Here is a 25558-nt window from a genome sequence, read left to right on the forward strand (position 1 = left end):
CCAATTTTATTATTCAAAGTTCTCAGGATAATTTGGTGTAATTTGAATTCTCATCAAACTACCTATAATCCCCTCTTCCTCAATTGCTCTTTCATGGTTTTGTGATGTTATCTTGTTAACTATTCTTCAAGTGATTGAATGAACAAGTTTTCATTCTAAATCTGTGTAGTCTTGGCTGCCATAATTCTATGATTGGAAGGAAATCTATTATGTGTTGGCTGATGCAGTTTCCAGGCTCTTTTGACTTTATTATGCTTACTTTTACATTAATAACATTTTCTTGGTAAATGATGGCAATTCTCTGTTATTTATTCCTTTATCCATTTCTCATTTTAAAGTGTCAGAAGATTATATAAATGAATAGGTCAAATTGAAGTTGCTTTCTTTGCAGTGTATCTCATTCTCACTTCTAATATTCTAGTATGATATTGATTTGTAAACAACTGATTTAGAAATATTTCATATTCTGTCTAGCAATAAAGGAAGAGAGAAAGAATGGTTTGTGTGGTGTTATATGGAGGTAAATTTAAGGATAAGAACGGGAGTGGAATAGTTAGTGGTCAGTGGAGGAAGAGAGATAGATGTTATAAAATATCACACATACACACACACACACACACACACACACACACACACACACATTCTGTCATGAACAATTTCTTTGTGATAACATTTTCCCAGGAGCATTCAGCCTTGATTTCACTTTGCCATGAATTTAATCAGCTAATTGAACTGGCTTCAAAGATGAGAAAGTGAATATTGGAGTGGTGAGATTGGCTTTGGTGAGATAGAGAATTTGGGAGAGTATCTTAGAAGAAAGATATGGAAAAAATTTAAGAAGCATTTAAAAAGGCAACAAAAACAAACTTGGCATATTATATATATTTTAGGATCCTGGCATCATCTTATATGATGCTGATATCTGGATTAAAATGCAAATACTTATTTTGAAGAATACCAAAAAAAGTCTTTCTTAGTTCAGCCCCAATCTGGGTAGATCAATCTGGCTTCAAGTTCTTACAATCAATCTGTCAATGACAAAACATTTAATAAGTACCTATTATATTTATTACTACTGGACTGTACCTTCTAAAGTCTTCCCATTACAAATCCTTCCACTATGAATTAAAAAGGACAAAAGGAAAGAATAATAGTAAGAACTAACAAGTAAAATATTGCACTTTGGAGGTATGCAAGTTTTTTCTTTATAATAACATTGTGAGGTGGTTCCTGAAAATATTATGCTATCCTACAGATGAGGAATCTGAGATTCAGAAGGATTAAATGACTTGCTTATAATTACATAGTATATTGCCTATTTCAGAAGTGGTATTCTAACACACAAGTATTCTAAAAACACTTCCCCTCATAAAGATGAACACACCTATTTAAATATCCCATACCTCTGTCTTTATTGTCCTAGCATTCCATATTGATATTTCTGCAGATCTTTATAATGTATCTCCCTATGAATGGCAAGGGCCTAATAGACTAGTCTAATAGTCTAAATGGCATGGATTCGTTTTTATTCAGGCAAATTTGTAAGTTTGGCAAATAACAACAAGACCAGAATTTAGGAATGTAGGGAATAGTAATAGTAACTATGTAGAAAAGCACCATTGCTGCTTAAAATGCACATGAAATAATAATGCTTTGAGGAAATTTTTCTTGCTTAATTTTAATAAAATAAAGTTATTTTATTAATAAAACTTTTTATTAACTAAATAAAATCCCCTTTCTATAATAAATATTTTCCTTCCTAATGATCTAATTGAACAATATAATATCTTTGCTCAAAATAGTTGTGTACAAAATATATATCATATAATTTTTATTATAAATATATTTTACTTTTTAAAATTTTATCTCAATTTATTTTATTCAATTTAGTTTCCAATATATTGTCATTTTTCCATGATCATTTATACTATATTTATGAAAAAAATAACATAACATCTTTAGTTTCTTCCCCCTCCCACTAAAAAGCTATATTGTGTATGCTCAAGATCTGAATACCTATTTTTTCTTTATGGTTTTACTAGATTTCTTTATTGATGCTTAGTTTTATTTTATAATGAATATCACTCAATGTTTAAACTTAATGTCATTCTCAGAGATAAGTGGCAATATTTTACCACTTTTGTCCACATCATTGACAAAAATGTTAAGTGAAATGCCATGCCAAAAAACTGATTTCTGTATCATTCACTTGCTTTTTCTATCCTTTAGGAGAAACCCTTATGAAATGCTGGTTTGGGAAAAAAAAAAACTAATCTTTTGAGCTTTTCTATATCAATCTTTCATTTTTTGTGGTGGTTAATGATGTAGAGACATAGCTGATAAAAATGAACTGTATTACAAGTTTCTGCAATAATATTTCTCATACCTCATTTTCCTAGACTGCTTGGTCTTATGGCAAAATGTCTCTTAAAGGATTTCAAAAATAAGAAAGTTGCATTTTTGTTATAATCATCATTCAAATAATTTGTAAGCAAAGTCTCCCAAGGTTCTGAATAAAACATGGGATAGAAAAAAAGGGAAAAAAGTAATATGCATACTTTTAAAATTTTTAATTGCTTGATCATATCCCTAAGCATTGGCTTTAATCTGGCTCTTGTTTTGTTTGTCATTTCTAACAACCATTATTTCAGTATCAACATTTTTGGGCATACATCTTTGTTATCTTTTCATCATCCTTTGTAAAGTCCTATTTGTGAAAACTTTAGAATTCTTCAGGCAAAAAAAAATATATATATGTATATGTAAATCATCTATAGCCTCTAGGAGGAAACAATTTAATTAATAGTTCTCAACAGTGTATTTCATATTGTCAAACTGTAACAAGCAAAAGGTGATACTATATTTTAAAATACAAATAAAATTGGTCATATGAGTCTAATTTATTTTTACTAAATATATTAAGACATATTGGTAGCCACATATTATTTTTGGCATGTGGAAGTGTACCTCATCATGATTGTATTGTCATGTATGATTATGACTGTGGCAGTTTACCTATAAAATATTAGTTACTTTAATTGTATAATCATAATTATGGGTTTCTTTCTAAAGTGTTAACTGTATTTTTGTTTGGTACAATCTAGTTAATATTTATATTATTATAATTACATTATATAATTATATAAGTACATTAAGATTATTGATATGAAAAATATTTCAATTTCCACTTCATATAAACATTATTCAATTATTCTATAGATTCATGGGATATACTCCTTTCATCTTGTATCCCATCTATGGATCTTACTCTATCACAGGAAACTACATTTACTCAAATAAGCACACTAAAAATATAAACAAAGTGGTATGATGCAATGGAAAGAGTGTAGTGGTGGAGTTGCTCAGCTTGAGTTTAAGTTTTAGCTGTGCCACTTATTCTTTGTGACCTTGGCCAAGTCACTCCCCTTTCTGAGGCCTGGTTTCTCCCACATTTAGAATCATGGTTCATGATTCATTTTTCTCTGATACAAGCTAATTTTAGAAGGATAAAGCGATAGGTAATAAACATAGTAGAAAAACATTTTTATAGAAAGTCGATTTTGAGCTGAGTGTGGAAGATACTCTAAGAGGCAGAAGTGAAGAAGAAAAGCATTGAAAGCTTGAGCCAGTCACAATAAAGTCATATAATCCTTCAAATATTTGAATGCTTTTTATAATGATTCATCACCACACTGTTTGCCCATTTAAAAGATTTTCTTCCTCTTATGAATGACTTTTTTAAACTGTGGTACCCAGAACAAATTGTTCCAAATATGGTCTAACTAGGGCAGAGTGCAAAGGGATTATCACTTAATTTACTTTTGGAAACTATAACTTTCCTGCAGGTTGTATATGCCATTTCATACTCCTGATTCATTGATTCAAGTCTGCCAGAAATAGTTTCTTCTACAACCGCCAAAGAATATCAATAATTCTTTGAATTTATGTGCAACTTTAATTATTTTTTATTAAATTTTATCTTTTTTTATTAGATTCTACCTAAAGTTTTAACTTTTCAGTCTTTTATAAATCTTGGTTCTATCATTTTATATGTTTGCCATCCCTCTAACCTTTGTCTCATTTGCAAATGTTATAAGAATGTCATTTATGTCTTTATATAAAAAAATCAAAATTTTAAACAATTCCAAGCCAAGCATTGATTCCCCATAACACTCTAAAAGAGTTAGTCTTCCAAGTTGATGGATTATTTGTAATTATATTTTCAGTTCAATAATTCATCTTTTCCTGAATGCATCTCATTTTGATACTTTTTAATTCACATTTTCCCTCTTTTCAAAAAGTAGTATGAGATAATTTATTAATTGCTTGCCTAAAATGAAGGTAAATCATAGTAGGAACATTTACGTGACCTACCAGTTTAGTAAAACTTTGAGAAAGTGACATTAAAGTTAGTTTTGCATAATCTGTTCTTGATGAAGCCATTAGGATTTTTTTTGTGATTATTGCTTCTGTTTCTAGTTTATCTGTTTAATAATACATTCTAGAATTTAATTAGGGAGCAATATCAAATTTATATTAAAGTTTGCAAACTCCATTTTCTTCTGTCCTTTGAAATGGGAATATTTGCCCTTTTCTATCCTGTGGTCTTAACATTTCCAGTGTTGCTCAGGAATTATGTCAACTAGGCATTTTTCACTAGCAAAATGTAGTTTAGTTGAACCTAGTGAGTTGAAGTGGTTTGATTAAGAGAATGAAAGGACTTTTCCTATCTATTTAATTACCTTGTGGTTAACTTCTCTTAGTTCTACCTTTTTCAGGTCAAAAATCATTGATCTTCTCAGAGAAATAACAACAGAATAAAAATTTAGCAGCTCTGCCTACTTTCTACTATGTGATCTTCATCTCATTAAATCTGAGGCCTGTCTCTGTTTTTCCTCTTTCCCTTAATACACAAGATATATATTTTTTGCCTTTTGCTATTTTGACAATTCTCCAACTGTACTTACAGTACACTTTCATAAAATATATTGTATGTTTTTGAGTAATATTTTATCTATATTTATTTCCATCTTCAATTTATGACTTGAACATCCAAGTTGGTGAATTCTCAGTGAATCTATACCAATCACTTCAGACAACAACTCTTTTCTATCTTCATCATAATTGTTACTTTTTGTATTTTTAGATTTTAATTCTTAATACATTCCCATTCCTCCTAGACTGATTTCCTTTGTGGAGTTTAATCCATGGAATCCTGCCTATCCTTCTTCTGAACTCTTGACATTTGTAGTACTAAAATAATATCAGATTCTGTCATATAAAATTATTGCAAGCTTTCTTCTGAGTTACAAATTCTCAGGTGTATTTATTTCCCATTAGTTCCTTTCCTACTTATGAGAATCAGATCCATTATTTCACCCCATCTCTAATTTGAAAAATAAAATTATCTCTAAACAAATCTACAAGATATTAGTTCATTTGCTTTATAGAGATCTAGATTCCTGGAAAGGTGAGAAGGCTTTAGGTTTCAACTAAGCCTAGGTTCCCTAAGAAATGCTCTAGAAAAGCTGAAAAATGCCAGATAAAGCAAGGATTTGGAAAGAGCAAATTTAATACTGTCAAGTTCTTCTATCTAGTCCATAATTCAGAAGAATATAACTGAAGGCTTTCTGGAATTCTAGTTGTGAGTCCTTAGGTAAAATCAAGTCAACATTTATTAGACATTTACTATGTGAAGGGCACTATTTTAAGTAATTGGGATACAAAGAAAGGCAAAAATATTCTTATCCTCAAGTATCTCAGATATTCCCACGTGGGGGAGAAACAACATTTAAACAACTGTATATATATATGCAAAGTATATCAAGAGTAAATTGGAGATAATCGCAGAGGGAAGTATTTCAGGACTAACTGGTTGATGCTACAATAGCAGACAAAGCCATTTGCCAAAAGATGACTCTGCAAGTAGATGGAGAGGCAGTGCAAGCCCTCAAAACTTTCAAGAGAATTGAAGCTAATAAGATCATTGATATCTCACAAGACCAGTCAGAACTACATTAAGTAATAAAGACAAATCTTAATACACAAGGAAACAGAAATGGACCTGAGATTACCCACCCCTGCCCCCTGGGGGTAGAATCAGAAGCTAAGGATTGAGATAGAGGGAGAGACTTGGTACAGACTTAGAGTCCAACTCCTCATCTTAAGTCTGTGTTGAGGAAGAAAAGAGGAAAGAGTAGACAAATGCCAGACACCTCCTCTAGAACTGTGGCACTCTAGCTGTATAATAGGGAAAATAAGATCTTGAACTAAGTCTGCTCTCCAAGAGTGCAGAAGACCAAGTATGGCCCTGGAACAAAGGTCTGATTTAAAATAGAAAAAGAACCTTAGCAAAAAGAAAGCTAGAAAGTTGAAATATGGCATCATCACAAATTTTCACACCACACCAGGTTGGTAATTGGTTTTCTGAATTTATTTGTGTCCTCTTTTTTGTCTAGGTTGCCTATATTATAATTCAATAACAAACAAAAATCTCATTTCTACCTTCTTTAATTTAAAGTAGATGGCATAGTAGAGTACTGAATTTGAAAATGTTACTATATTCAAGTCCCACCTTTGATACTAGTTGTGAGATAAAGTCAATTTGATGGTCTCTTAAGTTTTGTTAACCTCTAGATTTTTGAGCCTGTGCCCTGCATCTAAATATTTTCCATACCATTTGTAAAATCTTGTTAGCTTAAATTTTCTTAGATGACTATATTTTCTTAATATTATGCTATTCAGCCACTTTTTACTTATCCTATTTTTAAATTATATAGCTATCACATTCCATAAATGAATCTCATCTTAGCATATTACCTGTGAGGTCAGGTTTGTTTTATCATTAAGGTCTCTGGTTCCTTTTGTTTGCTAGTTGAACTTGGTGCATTTATGCATAAACATTTGAAATCTTGGATTTTACTACCAACTCCTTTCTTCAGTTCTGTTTCCTGTGAACTTCTCTGTGAACTACTATTTTATGTTATATCTACTTAAATATATATATATATATTTCTATACACATACACACGTACGTAAGCAGTTTTCTTTCATCTTCCTCTTTAATCCAAAACTATTTTGATTTGATTTGCAAATGTCTAGGAAACACAAATTCTTATTAGTCATCATTAGGCATAATCCTTAACAAATCAGGAATCTATCATATATATATATATATGTGTATATATATATATATATTTATATAAAAATTCACATTTCAGAAATCCACATCCCACAGTTGGATCAATTCCCATTATCTTATGGAACCAGAGGACTTCAACTCATGTCTTTTTTTTAAAAGAATGTTTTCATTATCAAAATTACATGAAAGGTCATATATTACAGGTTCTTAACTTTCAGCAGAGGTTCACATAGTGGAGAGAAAGGGAACTCTGCAAGTCTGAGGCATCCAATGCCAAAAATTCAGATCTTTCTATTAAAAAGTAAGGCAATTAGCAAAGTCACTATTATGTGCAAACCACTGCTAAATGCTAAGGATATAAAGAAAAACAAAAATGGTAACTGATCTCAGTATAAACAGGGAGACAACATTGAAAAAACCATGTATCTAGAAGATTTACATGAAATAATGGAGATAACCACATGGGGAGGTCCTATGATTAAGGGGGTAAGAAAAGATGTCTTACAAAAGTAAGACTTTACATAAGGCTTAACTGAAACTGGGAAAGGTAGGAGGTAGAAATGAGAAAGGAGAAATTTTTGCTCAGTCATGTGTGAAAAACAAGCAGTCTAGTACAGCTGGATTTTTGTTGGAATGGAGCAGATTAGGAAGAAAAAGTCCTTTAAACAAAGGATTTTATTTTTGATCTCAGAAGTAATAGGGAGCCACAATTATTTATTGAATAGAGGGCTGATATGGTTAGATTTGCATTTTAGGAATTTTTTTTGGATAGTTGATTGAAAGATGATTTGGAGTTGGGAGAAACTTGAGTAATGTAGAGTGTGTGTGTGTGTGTGTGTGTGTGTGTGTATTAGTGAGGGAATGATTCTGTTTACTATGAGTGTCCAAGGAGAGAAGGGGTACATACTGAAGAAGTTGCAAAGGTCTTGAAAACTAATTGATATGGGAGGAAGGGATAAGAGAAAATGAATAATTGAACATGACACTGAGCTTGTAAACCTTGGAGATTGGGAACATGGTAGTACATTGGACAATAATAAGGAAATTAGGAAACAGTAGTTTGGGGAAAAGTTAATTTGTTTTAGATTTGTAAAGTTTTAGATATCTATAATATATCTAGTTTTAAATGTCTAGTATACAATTTCATATGCCAAACTAGAGGTCAGATTAGGCTGGATAAATATATCTGAGAATTGTCTTTGTAGAGATAATTGTTGAAATGTTGGGAATTGATGAGATCATCAAGTGAAATAGTATAGAAGAGAGAAAGAAAAGAACCTTGAAGGTCCCCTATGCTTCGAAGGATTTAGCAACTTTCACTCCAACTAAGTTTTCCTTATTTCTAAAATAACTATATCTTCTAAAATTTGAGTCTATTGTACCTTATTCTTTTTTTAAGATGATGGAAAATAATCACATCATACTATATACACAAATCATACCTATGAAAAACATGTGTTGAGTTACACTTCTTTAAAGGTCCATATGTCTTTTTGGTTCCTTGGATAAATTTTTATGAATTCATTAAGGTTGTTCTAAATTGGTTTTCATGTAGCATACAAGAATGGGCACATTGTAGCATAATAATTCAATTAATCTGCCCCTTGTTTGTACCACAAAATTCATATGCATGCAATTCATATTCATTCATGCATTCTATATTTCGGTTTTAATATACAGTTAAGACATTTAATAAGAAGAGTAGCTGATTTATGACGCATTTATTGAATACTCACTCTGTGCTAAGAAAATATAGCCACTGTGCTTAAAAAACTTGCACTATTTTTTACTGAGAAAAACATCATAAACATGTATAAGTAAATACAAAATGTGTACAAAATATTTGGGGAAGGGAAGCTGTAATTTCTAAGTGTTAACAGAGAAAACACTGATTTAGGAGTCTTCAAATCTCATGTAACTCATTGAGTTGAAGCTTAAAAGAAAAGTAGGAACTCTGAAAAAAATAAAGGTGAATAGAGAAGAGCTTTACAAGCATAAACAACTTTGCAAGGCACAGACAGGAATTGGGTGTTATATGTGAAGAACAGCAAGATTATTCGAACAGAACCACAGATAATAAATCTGAAAAGGTGTTGAAGAAAGCTTAGAAATAGCTTTAAATGTTAAAAAGAAGCATTCATAAAACAAAAGTTCATAAGTCTTGAATATTTGGCCTCAGAAGGCAAAGAAAAAAATAGTTTTTGAGATTCAGGTCCACACTCTTTGCTTGGAGTTTTCAATTGATAGTCACTAAATACTATTTATAATCATTTATCCACAAATAAACCTATTTCCTAAAAATTAAATTGACCACATTAGCATACCATTTAAATTTTAATCATATCAATAATTTTTGAACAAATATAAAGCAAACATTAATTTTCATCTTTAATATTTTAAACATTACATTATTGAGTCATGTTTTATTTAAATGTAGGGTTATGAAAGAGGCATAGGTCTAAGTCTTTGTAACTCTATAAATTCTTTTGTTGATGGATTGCACTCTTGTTTCTGCCTCTTGTGTTTCTTATAAACATAGCTCAATTTGGATTGAATTATTCAACCTAAAATGGCATTGCACGGTGAGCCAATCAATTATTAAGCATTTAATAAATTTCTGTTGTCGTATTAAGCAAAAGACTGAAAATAGAAAGACAAAAAACAAAGCAATCAGTACTCTCAGAATTTCCATTTTATATACGAACACAGTATTTATATATAAACATCAATACCTAAAGCTTAATTTAGACAGATATACCAATCTTCAGACCCTTCTTACTTCTAATATTATATTGCTATATCTCATATTACTAAAAGTAATCATTTTAGAAATAAAATAACTTCAAATTTATGTTGCAAACTTTAAAATGCTTTTATTAAACTTTAAAAGATTATGTCAGTTTGGCTCAATTCAGTAAAAATAATAGAGCAACATAGGAATAAATGCAATTTGTCACTAAAACTAAAAGAAATCAAGTAATAAAAAAACTAAGAAAAACTTTTTTTTGCATTATTGTCACATCTTGATATTCATCAAATAACTAAAAGTTATCTCAAATTCCAATTTCTATTATCACTTTATTTTTCATAATAAAATATTTTTCTCATGTTGAAATAATAGTGCTATTATCTTTTCCTAACTATTTAAAAGATTGAATTCAACATAGTTTTCTAATGTAGCTATCCAGTCATAAAGGTTAGCAAAAATTTTAAAAAGATATTTTCATATTTTATTTCCTGTAATTAGACAAAAAAAGTGCATCTTAGTTTCAAATTAATTTCTGTTCTGACCAATATTAAACAATTTTGAAAATTTACTTCTACTAAACAAATACCCAGCCAGTTCCAGAGTATTCTTCAGTTGATTTAGAAAATGCATGCTTATATAATTGGTGGTTATATTAAATTATATCTTTTTAAAATAATACAGAATTTTATTGCATATTTCTTTGTTACAAATTGTTTTTATTTATTCTTCACTATATTTTAAAAGCAAAGTATGATTTATTATAGCTAACCTTGTAAAAGTGAAAAAATAGCTATCCTGTTGGAAAGAATCCTTTTATATTAGTCTTTTCTAAATAATGAACTTCTGGCACCATTGCACAATCAGTACTCAACTTTTATTATTCTTTTTATTTTACAAGGTCATAAGTTACACATTTTAATCAGTAGCATCTGATTTTTCACTTTTTATTTTATGAAAGGAAATAGGTGTTATTGTGAAAAATAATGTATCCATTTGTATTATAGAAAAATTATAAAGCATCTAATTTTTGATTTATAGTTTGTAAAGTCCTATTTAAATCTGCCCAACATTCAAGATCAAAAACAAAAGTACGTATAATTTCATATATCTAGATTCATAAGATTTTGGTCTGCATGTCATTTCCTTCATCATTACTTAGTCCTTATTGTAAAATAAGGATTTTAATGCTTTCATTAACGAATGTAATCTAACCAAATGCTTTTATTTGCCAAATCAAAACTATAGTAAATGATAGCAGCATTATTATTATTCCTCATTTATTTCTTCTTTAATTAAAAATTATTTAAACACATAATAAAATACATAGTTTTTCAAAATGACAGAGGATTTATTCCTTTACAACCCATCATCACCAAAATTTTATGTTTGAGAGTTTTTTTTTTAATGTACTGTACTACTTTTTTGAATAAATAAAGCATATATGAGAGATGATTATATAAATACAAAGAAGCAAAAACAATAAGAAAATCAGTAGGTTATTATACTGTATATGTAAGTTATGCCAACATGTCTGGAAGTATAAATATAAACTTTGTCAGGTTTTTCAGGAGTTTATAGTTATTAAATGTGGCTAGACAAACAGTTCAGATTTCGACTCATTGTTATTGCCCTACTATAAAATTTTCTTGTCTTCATTATAATTTTATTTATTCTTTCCTTCACATTTTTGTTTGTACTTTGCTTATTTTTATCGAATAAGACGTTTTTTAAAATGAAGAATCAGAGAATTGGGATTGAGGTAGAGTAATATCAAAGAATTCTTTCTTTTATTTTGATTACCTAAAGTATATGATAAAAGTATTTCTTTAAGATAATTTTATGTGTTCTTTGTGACTTTTGTTGTCACATAAAGACCTTTAGATTCCAGCATTTGACTTAATCAGATATCTTGTACCTATATGTAGATAAATATCTAGTTTGCCAATTTGTTCATACCATTTTTACATTTATTTGTTTAAGCATGATCTTATTGCATGAATACTTTTAGACACCAAATTTGTGGTAATTTATTAAGAAGAAAATAATAGAGTTCTTAAAGAACATTCTTTCAGGTTTTCACAATTAATAACTATATTGCTGCAAGCCATTTTCTCTTTACCAATAAAATGGGGAAAAAACTTTTAAAGATTAAATTAACATATATTTTCATTGGAGAAATATTTTTTTTAAAAAGCATTAGTTTACTCACCTCCTGTCTTGCAGTTAAACATACTTGAGATTGTTATTTTAATTTCAGATCATCATTTTGATGAAATACATCTGCATAATATGTAATACTTCTATAGAATAAAGACTTCTCTTGCTTTGAATAGCTTAATAACCATGATAAATTGCTTAGGAAAGTGCAGTTTCTTGTTTAATCAATGCCAGCCAACTGATTCAAATTAAATGTTTACTTAGGCCTTTAATTTATAACTCATTAAGAAAATAGAACTGATTGAATTGACTAAGGTATCTATCATATAATGTGATTGACAGCCCACATGATAGATTTTCTTAGGTCTATAGCTACAAATACTTATTCTTGAATGTAGCTTAGATCCTTTTCAGTCTTTCTTTTAGTTTCTGTGAGCATGCATTTGGGGCTTAAGGATTTTCTCCTTAAGATTCCCAGATTGGGGCATTTCAATTATGATCACGAGAAGGATTACTGAATCATCTATCCTGCCTTGACAATCAACATGTTCTATTCAATGAAGTCTTCCTGATGAATCACATCACTGCCAAACCTGTGTCTCTTCTGCCAGGAAGTGTGTGGTATGAAGCTGCTCTGGCAACCCAAGAGCATTGTGTGTGTGTGTGTGTGTTTGTGTGTGCTTTTGAACAACACACCTGTTTCTTTCACTTTTTCAAGAACACTGCGGAAATCATTAGGTCTATATACTTATGATATCTGCAGTGAGTGCATAAGTAGGGCTAACTAGGCAATGGCTGCTTTATTACAACTAATCTGATCATTCCTAATTATATAGGTGATATTAATTTGCAGTTATTACTTAAATTTATTATTAAAAGTAACATATAAATATTGCCATTTTCTAGCTTTGCATTTTTATTCTAAATTATATGTTTTGGCAGCCAAATATAGATCATTTTGTTAAAAGTGAAATTTTCTATATTATAGTAAATATTACATAATTGTTGAAGTATTTTGTTGATTTTTTAAAACTGAGTAAACTTGCAAATTACACATATATATAAAATTCCAATATCTCAATACCCCAATTATATATAGCTAGTTGAGGAAAAAATAAATACTTTGGTTTTCTTGAATAATTTCAGAAAAAATGTTCAAAACACATCAACAAAATACTAAAACTCTTATGTAAAGAAAGTAAGCCTGTTGTAGCTGAGATTGTGTTAGGTATTTACTATTTTATGAAAGTGTTTGGCACAATTTAAATACTTCCTGAACCCCAAAATATAGTCATATTTTAGAGTTCATTTTCTCAACTTATATTATTTAAAAATCTAAAATTGTATCTAAGAAACAAATTTCATAGATCTTAATGCTATTGGAATAGTTAATGGCAAAACTAGATATGAAGAAATATTTTTCATCAATTAAATAAAATGCTAAAATTTTTGGAATACATATGGTAGGATTAATATACATATATGTATGTCTATATGCATATGCATTTCCAGCACAATTTAAATCAACTCTAAGGTATCAGTGAAGTAAATTTGAATATTCTTTAAATTATATTTGATTATTATTTAGAAAAAAATAGGCCTAGACCATGCACATTTAGACCTTCATTCCATGAAAACATTTTTTAAATAAATTGTCTTAAGATAAATATTCATCATTTTCAAAATGATGAATAAACTTCTTTGCTTATACTAATGAGTTTGGCAAATTCCTATACTGATTTCCCTACTGACTATATCAGAGACTTTGCATATGCTAAACACGTAATAAATAGCTGTCAAATGCTGAGAAGTTTTCATCTTTGAATTATAGAATCTTAATTTTGAATAACAACTTATCTAGTTCAATCATTATAAGGATCAAAGCACTAATAGCATTTTCCTCCAGTGAGAGTTAAAGTTGTTCTATCCTAAGTAAGAGTCTGTAAAAATTGTGAGCAATAGGAATAGGTGCCATCTTATTTGAAGCAAATGTCAGGCTTATATTTTTATAGAAAATCTGATCTCATAGTGACTGTGGACTCTATATCTCTTCCTTTAAAATCTTAAAAAATGAGTGGTAAGGAAAATATAGATGGTGTACTTGTCATGATATTAATGGAATAAGAGATTCGTTTGTTTCTCTGTTCATACATTTTTATTTATAGAACCAGTTATAGTGAGGCAAAATTGTTATTTAAAAGGACGGGAATCATATTTGTATTTTGGTGTATACATCTCCTCCCCTGAATTGAGAGCTACTATTGTATAGTAAACTAAGGTGCAACCTTGGAATCAGGATAATTGATTCCTGGTCTCATCTCTGACAAATGCAAACTTTGTGATTTAGGGACAAGTGATAGCTCTTCAGTGCTCCAGATACCTATAACAATAAGATACAAAGTAATTGCTGATTCCCCTTATTTAAAGGAGGTTTCTATTCTAGGAGGTTTTTATACATAAAAAACATTGTTTGGACTAAAAATAATTTTTTAAAAATATTTTTCCTGAATGCACTTCAGCTTTTGCTTTTTAAAAATGTGCATAATTATTCCTTCCCCTTTCATAGTTCCCAGAATGCAAAAAATGCAATAAATCAGATTTCCCAATTATCTATTCTGATTACTTGACGTATGTTATATATTTTGGGAAGCTATTTTAACCTAATTCAATCTTCTAGATTGCAAAATTGTTATTGATTTCTATTGTGTTCAATTCTTTGTGAAATTATTTGGATTTTTCTTGGCAAATGTACTGTGGTTAGCCATTTCCTTCCCTATCTCATTTTACACATGAGGAATTGAGGCAAAATAGTTTAAGTGACTTGCCCAGAGTCACACAGGTAATAAATTTACGAATTCAGATTTGAACTCAGGTCTTCTTTACTCTAGGCCATACATTCAATCTAATGCACTCTCTAAATGCCCCTAAAATTGCTAGCATCCTGAAATAATTAAATAGAACTTCTAACAGGGCTTACTTCCAAGGAATAATCTTGATATATATAAAGGGCTTAAACTCATTTTTAGGAAACTATTACTGTATACAAAATATTCACTTGTTACTGTATCTTAAGAGTGTATTTTCACTCTATAAATTTCAATTTGATATTAAATAAGAAAATTTATATTTAATAATAGTTCAGGGTTTTTTCCATGGGATCAAAGATTCAAAATTGGAAAGGACCTTAAAGGTCATCAAATCCAAACCCTAATCTTAAAGTTGAAGAAGCTAAGGCCCAAAGAAGTTAAATAACTTGCTTAAGCTCATACACCTTGTAAGAGTCTGAAGTACTGTTTGAACTCCAGCCTTCCTTATCCCAAATCCAGTACTCTCTCTGCTGCACACAGCATCACATTATGTAACACAGCTTCTTTCTCCTATCTTGTTTATTCTCTTTTTTTCTACCAGGATATCATTTAAGACAAATCCTTGAATACAATATTCTTATATTATGCATTTATGTTACCATATGTGAAAATTTTCACATATTAGACAAAACTAAGTTTTTTTTTTTTAAAGTGAAACTGTTAAGATGTTATCCATTTTTGTTCCATTCAATTTCAAAAAAACCTTACCAATTGTATTATATGCATTTGGGGTTGATTTAAATTTGCTGGGATCTTTAATTACATTTTAATATAAGCATTTATACACATCTTCAATTTTATTTTAGTCCTTGTACAAGTTTTTCTCTTTTTTCTTTTGACATTAAAAAAAGATTTTTCTAATTTTCTATTTAGAGTTACTCTCTGTAAAGTAAAGTCAGAGAGTAAAAGTTAAAAATCCACTTGTAAATGTCTTTGTGAATGAAGACTGCAGCTTTTTTGTTATGTAGGCATATTTCCTCTTTTTCCCCCTCTTGTTTTATTAGTGAATAACAGAATATCTGTCTGCTTCTTTGATTTTGATACCTTTACTGCAGTTTCAAAGTTATCATCCCTAGTGAGGTATGGTGGGATGTGTGTGTGTATATGTGTGTGTGTGTGTGTGTGTGTGTGTGTACACGTGCTTATGTATTTATAGACTGTTAACTGTGTATTTTCATAGGAGCAAGTGTTTTTTCTTTTTTTCTCATATTAAAACTTATATGATGGCCCTACAAAAGAAGGCTATGTTTTTCAGTTTAGAAAAAAACTAAAAAATGCAAGATACTTTTTTCCATATTTTAAAGTCCTATTGCTACAGAGAAAAGTACAGAGACAGTAGCTTTTGTTTCAATCAGAAGCATTATTCTCACTTTGAATATCTATAGCTTATATATTTTGCAGTAGTGCCAGTTCCTGTTGGCATTAACTTACATTTCATAATAAGGCTACAACTATATTTTTGCCTCCTCCCATTCTCTTTTTCTTTTTTCTCTGTTTATTTTTCTGATGATTATTTAATTATTTATTTTTGGCTTTGACTGGCACAATGTATTCCCAGGAGTACTGAGCAAACCCTACTCTCTTCTTTTTAAAGCATGGCTCATTAGAAAGTGGTAATCTATAGTGCCCCATAGCAGTGTATTCTTTTGATATTCAGGGGCAAAATGATAATTCCTAGGCTTATTTTAAAAATATATTTCTATATATGATTTTTAACTTGATAATCTGGACCTACATCCTTCAAGTATTACTTTATTTGACAATAGATATTTAGATCTAACAATGCCTCCAAATCTTCACAGTAAAACATTACAGGATGTTTTTTAATCATAAAATAAATGTGTTGGTACACTCCGCATTCTCCTGGATATATATATGTACCAGAAAAATAATTCTTTCTTAATGATCTTTTCTTTGGCTCTCCCTTGCACTGAAATGTATGTTCAGTTGAATATTGTAGAAATTATGCTATTGAATATATTTTTCACATATGTAATTTTCATGTGCTTATTATATAAAATGAGGATCTATATTATTGTAGAAATAGAATGTGACTAAAATTTGGAATTGGAAAAGTGCACCTTGAGTAAAAATAATGTCAGACTGATTTTTATCCTTTTAAAAAACTTGTGATTTTAGGTACAGACAATAATGAATGTTAATTGTGTGGGTTTTCTTTTACTCTAGGTTCTATGGATATAGAGGAGAGAAACCGGCAAATGAAAATTAATAAGTACAAACAGGTAGCAGGATCAGACTCCAGACTGGAACAAGATTACCATTCGAAGGCAAGGCATTTTTCTTTTTAATAGTAAAAAATAATCAATTTCTACTGTGGAATTAAATCTTTTACATAGTTCAAGACAGATTATTCAGAACATATGTTGAGTTCAAATGGAATCGATGATGTTTCTAAATTCTGTCACACATAACATATTGTTTTTCAGCATTTAGGGATTTAGAAGCATTAATTGCATCTATTTTATTCAGAAAAACAGTGCATCTTGGTATAGAAATATAAACAGTGAATGATTTCAATTTATACTTAATCATCAAATCTTTTGGAAATCCTTGATTTTTTATGCAGTTAATTTGCTCAGAATTCATTTTGCATTATCTTTCTGTAATTTTCCTAGATGTAGAATTTTAAAAAAATAATAGTTTTCACATTGATTTTTACTTAATTTTGAGTTAAATAATCAAAGAAAGAAAAAAATCTTCCCCATATAATAGGTCATGCACTGAAAGCAGCTGAGAGGATTTACAGCAACATTAGATTGAAATGCAAGCTATTACATATTAATAAAATAGTGACATTTTGTGGTGCTTTTATTTTGAAAATACTTTTTTATATTTATTACATTATCTTCATAATTTTATAGGATGCATTAGATATTTGATTTTGTTGGCATAGGATACATCCAATTTTACCTAGTAAGACCAAATTCTGTTTACAATTTCCAGTCTTAAAGATCTACCTATCATGTAGGTTAAAGGCCTTGCCCAGGAGTCACTTCTAGCTAGCATACTTTAGAGCAGTAGTCCTCAAACTTCTGTTCTCAGTGTTCTCAGTATTTTTATCTATTAAAAATGGTTGAGGATCTGTCCAAAGAGTTTTTGTTTATGTGGTTTATAGTTATAGATATTGATCACATTAAAAATAAAAACTCATTATGAATTTGTAGACTCTCTGAAAGGATTTCAGAGATTCCCAGGATGCTCTGGATCAGACTTTGAGAGCCATTGCTTTAGAGGATGACTTGAACTTGCTTTTCCTGGATCTGAGGCAATTAGTCTCTGTATTACTTTGTGGGTAGGCAAATAACTATCTGAAAATCAAATACAGCCAGTTATTTGTTTTTGTATGACTTGTGAACTAACAGTGGTTTTTATACAATAAAACGTTTTATTTACAAATGTAGCTCCCAGGCCATTTGAAAACAGACTGAATTATACCTTGCTGCCTCTTATCTGTATGATACATTAGATTGTTAAATATATTCATGAAAATTGCATATGTTTAACATATATTGAATTACTTACCATCTGGGGGATGGGGTGGGAGGAAAGGGGGAAATTTTTAGAACACAAGGTTTTGCAAGGATGAATGTTGAAAATTATATATGCATATGTTTTGAAAATAAAAACCTTTAACAAAAAATAAAAATATTCATGGAATAAAGACATGATAGTACTACTAGGTATATCAGTCCTAATAATAGAAGGAATTTTGCTGATCCTTTCCATTTAGGATTCATGAAAAAAACTGTTTCTAAATCATATTCAATGACTTGGAATCAGCAAAGCTTGTGTTTAAATTGTCTAAGTGACTCACATTTAATGCCTTTCAGGCTTATTGTTCTCATTTGTAAAATGGGAATAATGACAGGGCTATAAAAGGATCAAATAAGACTATATATTGTAAATGCTTTGGAAAACTTAAAATGCTACATCAATGCTAGGTATTTTTATTTTAAATTTTACTAATAATTATCATGAACATTTTAGCTGCTATGCTTTATGATTTAGGATAAAATTTATTTGACCTGTAGACTATAAATATGAGACATTAAGGCTTATAAAATTATATAATGTTGTTTTGTATTAAAATCTTACTTGAATATTTTAATCATGATTAGAGATAATGTCAAGTTATTTCAATGGTGTAAGATTTAAGTAGAAATTTTGACAGGTCATACCAAGACTTCAAGTAGGGAAAGAACATTGGCTCAGAAGACAGTAGAATTGGGTTCAAATCCTGCTTATGTTATCTTGGGCACATCACTTAACTTCTTTGGGCTCCAGTTTCCTCTTCTGTGAAATTAGAAAATTAGAATAGATATCTCCTTAAGTCTTTTTAGAGACTCCAACCCTAAAAAACATGTCCCTGGCAAAACTCCATATCTATCCTTGGAAGACCAGACATACAAAATTTAGAGAGGCTTATCATTAGAAAATTGATCACCTGTTAATATATGTTTTTGAGTCTGATTGTGGTTTTTTAATTGGAAAAAATAAAATAAGTCATAAAGTATTATAAAAACATAAATATGTACATGTGGTTATAATTTTGCACATACATATAAATATGATATATAGTTAAATATTTATAATATATAGTACATTTTATATATACTCATTTATTATTCTAGCCCTATATGTTTGTATGCATATTTTGAATTTCCAATTCTGATGCTTAGCAGCCATTTAACTGTGGGATAGCTTAAGTGTCTAGGTATTTTAAACTCCCTGTACCATAAATGAGTAGTGTTCTATCTTGATGAAGATCATTTCCAAGACAAGAATATCCTGTGTTTATGACATCATAGATGTTTCACATATTCATAGACATGTATATAAGGATTACAGAATTTAAAGCCATAATGGACCTTAGAGAACATTTGGTCTAACTATTTTTTTAAAAGAACATTAAGGTACAGAAAATTATTTATCCAACAGCTGAATAGTGGTAGAATTAGAATTCAAACTTGATTCATTTAACTCCAAAACAAGTTATCTTTCTGTTACAATATACTTCTCCATTCTGTTTCATTTTTGAATGCCATTGTCATCTTTTATTCTAAAATCCTTAAAGAGACAGATTTTTTAAGTGAAGAATAGTCTTGGGAAGAAAAAAATTTGGTGATCATGGCTTTGTCTTTCAGTAATCTTTCCCCTGAAATGCAGATATGCTGCCTTTCAAGCACTAAATAACATGAGCATCAACATACACATTTCTGCAAGTAAAGATGTTATAATTCTCCTAATTGTGAGAGCAAATAAACATACATTAAAATTTGTACCTACCCAAAGGCAGGTGTCTTCAATACTATGAAACTGAAATACACGCCCTAACAGAATTTAGAAACCTAAGCAAAGCCAAACAACAATAACAAACACAGTCTCATGCATAAAATCAATTAGAACATAAAGAATATACCCTATTCATACTTTGTCTATAAGCAGTCATCAGCAAAAGGACAAAGTCAGCCTGACTTGTGGAAGATATTTTTTAATAATGGGGTATTAGGAGTTATTTGAGATATTCCTGGTGTCCCACTTTCATTGTCTCTTCTGCTTTTGTATTCCTTTGTATTTGCTTTCTTCCCATTATTTTGCCAATTGATAGTCTATTAATTATTCTCAGTTTAATTGAAACAAGTTCTCAAGAGAAATTCTTAAGAAAAATTGTATCATTATTTTGAGTACATCAGCTATTTTATGATTGAGGATGCAACATGCACATTTTACACGATGTCAATTTTTAGGGAATAGCAACATCTATAAGTATAACTTTGAAGGAGACATAGAGGTCCAACATTGGCTACTCTGAGGATATTTACACTTCTGCTAGCTCCAATCTTTTTTTCTGCATCTTACAAATGGAACAGTATGAACAAAGAAATGTTTGCCAAATCTTGTTATGATAGAAATTGTGTACCATTCTTGAAGTTCAGAAAATCTAAATTTAAGAGAAACAAAAAGTACTACTTTCCGGTTCAATTCAACAAATTATCTTTAAGTATTAATTCAAAATATTGACTAATGCTTCAGAAATAGAAAGATGAAATAAAATATAGTCTCTGCCCTCAAGAAGTTTAAAATTTAATAGAAGATTTTATAATCTAGAATAATAGTAAACTACTATTATAACTTTTCAGTAGGTAGCATAGGCAGATAGAATGCCAGACTTGGTATCAGGAAAATCTGAGTTCAAATACAACCTTGTACATTTACCAACTATGTGACCCCATCTGTAAAATAAGGATAATAGTAATACCTACCTCAATGAATTGTTGTAAAGATTAAATTAGATAATTAGAAAGAGCTTAACACAGTACCTAGCACATTGTAAGCTCTATATAAATATAGTTATTATCATTATTACTATTATTATTATTAAAATAGTTCTGTAAGTGTATTTAAAGGGTAATTTAATTAACCCAAGATGTAGTACTGACTGAAATATGTTAAAGAAAAAATTTTCATACATTTATAAAGGATAATTATATCATAACCTATTTAAGTTCATGCCAATGGGAATATTTATGTTGTCCTACAAAGAATATTTTAGTACTTCCACCAGAGACAAGAAACAGATGGACTGGAGTGTCTGATTTAGTGTGGTATTTTATGCTCTATTTCTATTAAAGTGCTTATGTAGGAATTTTCAGGATAGAATACATCATTTTAGATAGCAACTAGCAATGTTTCACACTAAAGCACACTTTCTTACATATCCTGCAAGAAGTAAAATAAAGAAGAACTTAAGTAAATCATTTATGAAGTTTGGAGAATTGCATAGAAGAAATTCCTATGGCTTTGGGCTGAGAGAAGCAAACCAACAGGGGAGGTCACAAAAATTTTGTAAAGTATCATACAGTGTGATTTTGGTAGTATTGACCATAATAGCCTCCAATAGCTGTTTTCTAGAGTTATATTATTTGCTACCTGCAGAAATGAACAAGTGTCCTTCAATTGACCTAAAACCAACTCTTCTCTTCTATTTATGGTAACTTCTTCTTTAAGAATTAATAGGAAAAATAATTATAAGGTTAAGTTTAAATCATTAGCTTATAGTATTTTAGTTTGTTCTTTAATATTACCCTACTATTAAAGTAATAAAAAGATTATATTTGCACATTGCTTTTGAATTATAGATGATAAATAGATAGAAAGGAAGGAAGGAAGGAAAGAAGAAGGAAGAAAGAAACAAAGATTGAGTGATGGACAGACTGAAGATTTTAAGTACTTTTATATACCAAATAATGTGATAATCTCTAAGGAAGACATCATATAATAGGGAATTAGAAAGAGGTAGTACTCTAGGAAACAGTGTAAAGAAATGGGGAAATGACATGAAGACAATTCCTCACCTATAAGTTACAAAGCACTTTTGCATATATCATTTTATTTAAATCTTGCAACTACCTTGTGAGGCAGAATTTTTTTAGGAGATTAAGGAAGAGGAGAGTGATCTCTGTAATTTTATTAGTTTAAGAAGTCTTGATAAAGAAATTTGCTCTTTCAAGGTAGCTCAAGAAGGGCTTTCAAATTTAAAGTCTTAAGAAAGTTGCCCAGGGCACTTGAGAAGTCTGACTTGCTCAGCATCCCATATCTAGTCTGTTTCTCAAGTAGCTTTTCTTTTTCTTTTTTTTTTTTTTTAATAGCCTTTTATTTACAGGTTATATGCATGGGTAACTTTACAGCATTAACAATTGCTAAACCTCTTGTTCCAATTTTTCCCCTCCTTCTCCCCACCCCCTCCCCTAGATGGCAGGATGACTAGTAGATGTTAAATACATTAAAATATAAATTAGATACACAATAAGTATTCATGACCAAAATGTTATTTTGCTGTACAAAAAGAATCAGACTTTGAAATATTGTACAATTAGCTTGTGAAGGAAATCAAAAATGCAGGTGGGCATAAATATAGGGATTGGGAATTCAATGTAATGGTTTTTAGTCATCTCCCAGAGTTCTTTCTCTGGGCGTAGCTGGTTCAGTTCATTACTGCTCCATTGGAAATGATTTGGTTGATCTCGTTGCTGAGGATGGCCAGGTCCATCAAAACTGGTCATCATATAATATTGTTGTTGAAGTATATAATGATCTCCTGGTCCTGCTCATTTCACTCAGCATCAGTTCGTGTAAGTCTCTCCAGGCCTTTCTGAAATCATCCTGTTGGTCATTTCTTACAGAACAGTAATATTCCATAATATTCATATATCACAATTTCTCTCAAGTAGCTTTTCAACCTACTGGGTCTTCCTGATCCATCTCTCTATCTACCATAAGAAAGGAGGAAATGATTTAAACCTTGCCTATTGGTTCTTTCTTGAAACTTAAATAGGTTATGATATACTTATGATATAACTTATGATATACTTTCTTGAAAACCATTATCACACCCTCCCCACCACCCTAGAATAGGTAATGTAAGAAATGCTAGCCATATTTTACAAAAGAAAAAAAAGCTTCAGAAAAATTAAATTGTTTCTCCAATATTTGCTATGGTAAGGAGCTCAGTCAATATACACACCCAGTTCCCCTGATTCCAAGTCTTGTGTTCTTTCTGCTTATAGTGCTGCATTTATGGATTTTTGAATGGTAAGGAATAGTTATACTCTTCTATTTCTTACATGTCTAATATCTTCTTGAAGCATCCAGAATTACTTGTGAAATATTTCTTTCTTCTTAAACATGTATGAAATACAAATCAGTCTATTTTAAAGAATTAATATAATTGATAACTTACTTATTACTTTGATGTTCACTAAATTTTCCTATTATCTCATACATTATTTTGAAAACATCTCTAAAGTATCATATTATTTACCTTAATAGAATAATACAAATTCTATCAATAATGGTTACAAATATAGTCAGGAAATCTAAAATATAATATATGTAATATGTGTTAATTATTATTATTGATAGCAATAGAAAAAGTGTTAACTTTTCTGTTATCAAATGTAATTACATCAGATGGGGTATATTTATGAATTCTAGACTTTAATCTTGACTTTTTCTGATTGAATTTCATTTTTAAAGTTGTATTTGATACTCTTTTAATCCTTTTCTACTTTTCTTGCATTGATTTCCTTTAAACTTTAAAAGTGTCCTATTAACAATGATGCATTGTGAAAATTCAACATTTAGTTATTTTTGCAAAATAATTTTCTCCAATATGTAAGTTGATAGTGATTTGGATTTTTTAAACTGCTTTAATAATACAAAATCATAGTAATTAATAAAAATCTGCCATTAGTAGAAAGATATAAACTAGAGAACAGAACTTTCATCAGTAGAATAATTGAAATATTGCTTTAGGTATCCAACACAAAAAATAATAGAATAGGTTGCCAATAATTAAATTATATATCTGAGAATTATCCTTAGAGCATGATAATTTTTTTCTCTTGAAAGTGTTATGGTTCAAAATCTTGATTTTTCAAGGTCTGTATAATAATCTACAATCTTATTTTAAATCTTTAAATTCAATGATCTATTTTCCCCATTTTGCTACAAAACATCCTAAGAATGATTTGTCCCCATTTCATTTCATCACACTTTAACTATATTATATATGTGCATATTTTATACACACACACACATATATATGTATATATATATTACATATATATATACATATATAATATATAGAGAGTCAAGGCATTTTACTTTCAGTATTTTAGTTAAATAGGTCACCCTTCATAATATAATTAGAACATAAGACTCGAATAAAGGCTATAATTTTGAAGATCTGAAAAGCACCTCAGAAGCCTTCTAGTCTGTTCCTCTCTTTTTGTAAGTGAGGAAGCTTAGACCATGGAGGTTAAATACCCAAGGTTACACAGGCAGTACATATCAGAATTAATTCTTTCTAATGTGCTAACCCTAATTTCCTTGGTTTTGTGGGCTGGAATACTGATAGAACTGAGAATATGTAAACTAACCACTCCTTTCCCTTCCACTCCCATATCACCAGTTTAGACTTTGGAAGCAAAGATATTATGATGTCAATCTAGGGCATTTAGTATTGGTTTTGCCTTCAGATGACTTGATCTCAGATTCAGCTGTGGACTCTTTGTGAAAGGATACTATAAAAATAATTTTAGGTTCTCGGGTGGGGAGAGATTAAGCTTTTATATAGTAACTACCACTATGCTAAATGAAGTGAGAAGCTCCTGAAACCTAAGAAAACTAGTTGGCTTCTTTCTATCCAACCTGGCAACTTTTTTTTTTTAACCTTCTTGCTGGTGATGGCTTTTATTTTTATTTTTATTTTTTTTTTATCCTCAAGACTTCTTTTAAATCACTTTGAAAATGGCTTCTACCTGAGCATACTAGTAAGGATTGTTTGAACCTCAAGTCTTAGTAATAGATTACATCAGATGAGGAATAGCAGTCTGACTCTTTGGGCATATCCCACCAAATTTTTGGACAGGCAATTTCAGAGAGTCTTGTAGAACAGGTGATATTCCACGGATCAATAGAGTAAGCCAGTCAAAAGAGAGGGAGTGCTCTCAAAAATTCTAAAGACAGCAGAGCAACTATGGCACTTATACTCCTAAGAAATCAAAGACAAAATATCCTACATATATGTAAATATCCACAGCAGCATTTTTATACAAAACC

At 30.0% G+C, this 25558-nt stretch overlaps 1 protein-coding gene across 37 annotated transcripts in view; it reads left to right on the top strand.

Annotated features, from left to right (window-relative positions):
- The window catches only part of RIMS2 (regulating synaptic membrane exocytosis 2), a 775594-nt gene that overhangs the window by 552955 nt on the left and 197081 nt on the right, over positions 1-25558 (top strand). For 20 of the 37 annotated variants that reach the window (XM_031947076.1, XM_031947077.1, XM_031947080.1 and 17 more), the window contains one exon: positions 17102-17202. The exons of 16 other annotated variants lie outside the window; for them this stretch is intronic. In XM_031947076.1, coding sequence (XP_031802936.1) covers positions 17102-17202 — 101 coding nt within the window. Of the gene's footprint in view, positions 1-9801; positions 10979-17101; positions 17203-25558 lie in introns of those variants that run through there. One more of the 37 variants, XM_031947095.1, reaches the window with a different exon arrangement.

Source organism: Sarcophilus harrisii, chromosome 1, assembly GCF_902635505.1.
Source record: "Sarcophilus harrisii chromosome 1, mSarHar1.11, whole genome shotgun sequence".
Taxonomy (NCBI): domain Eukaryota; kingdom Metazoa; phylum Chordata; class Mammalia; order Dasyuromorphia; family Dasyuridae; genus Sarcophilus; species Sarcophilus harrisii.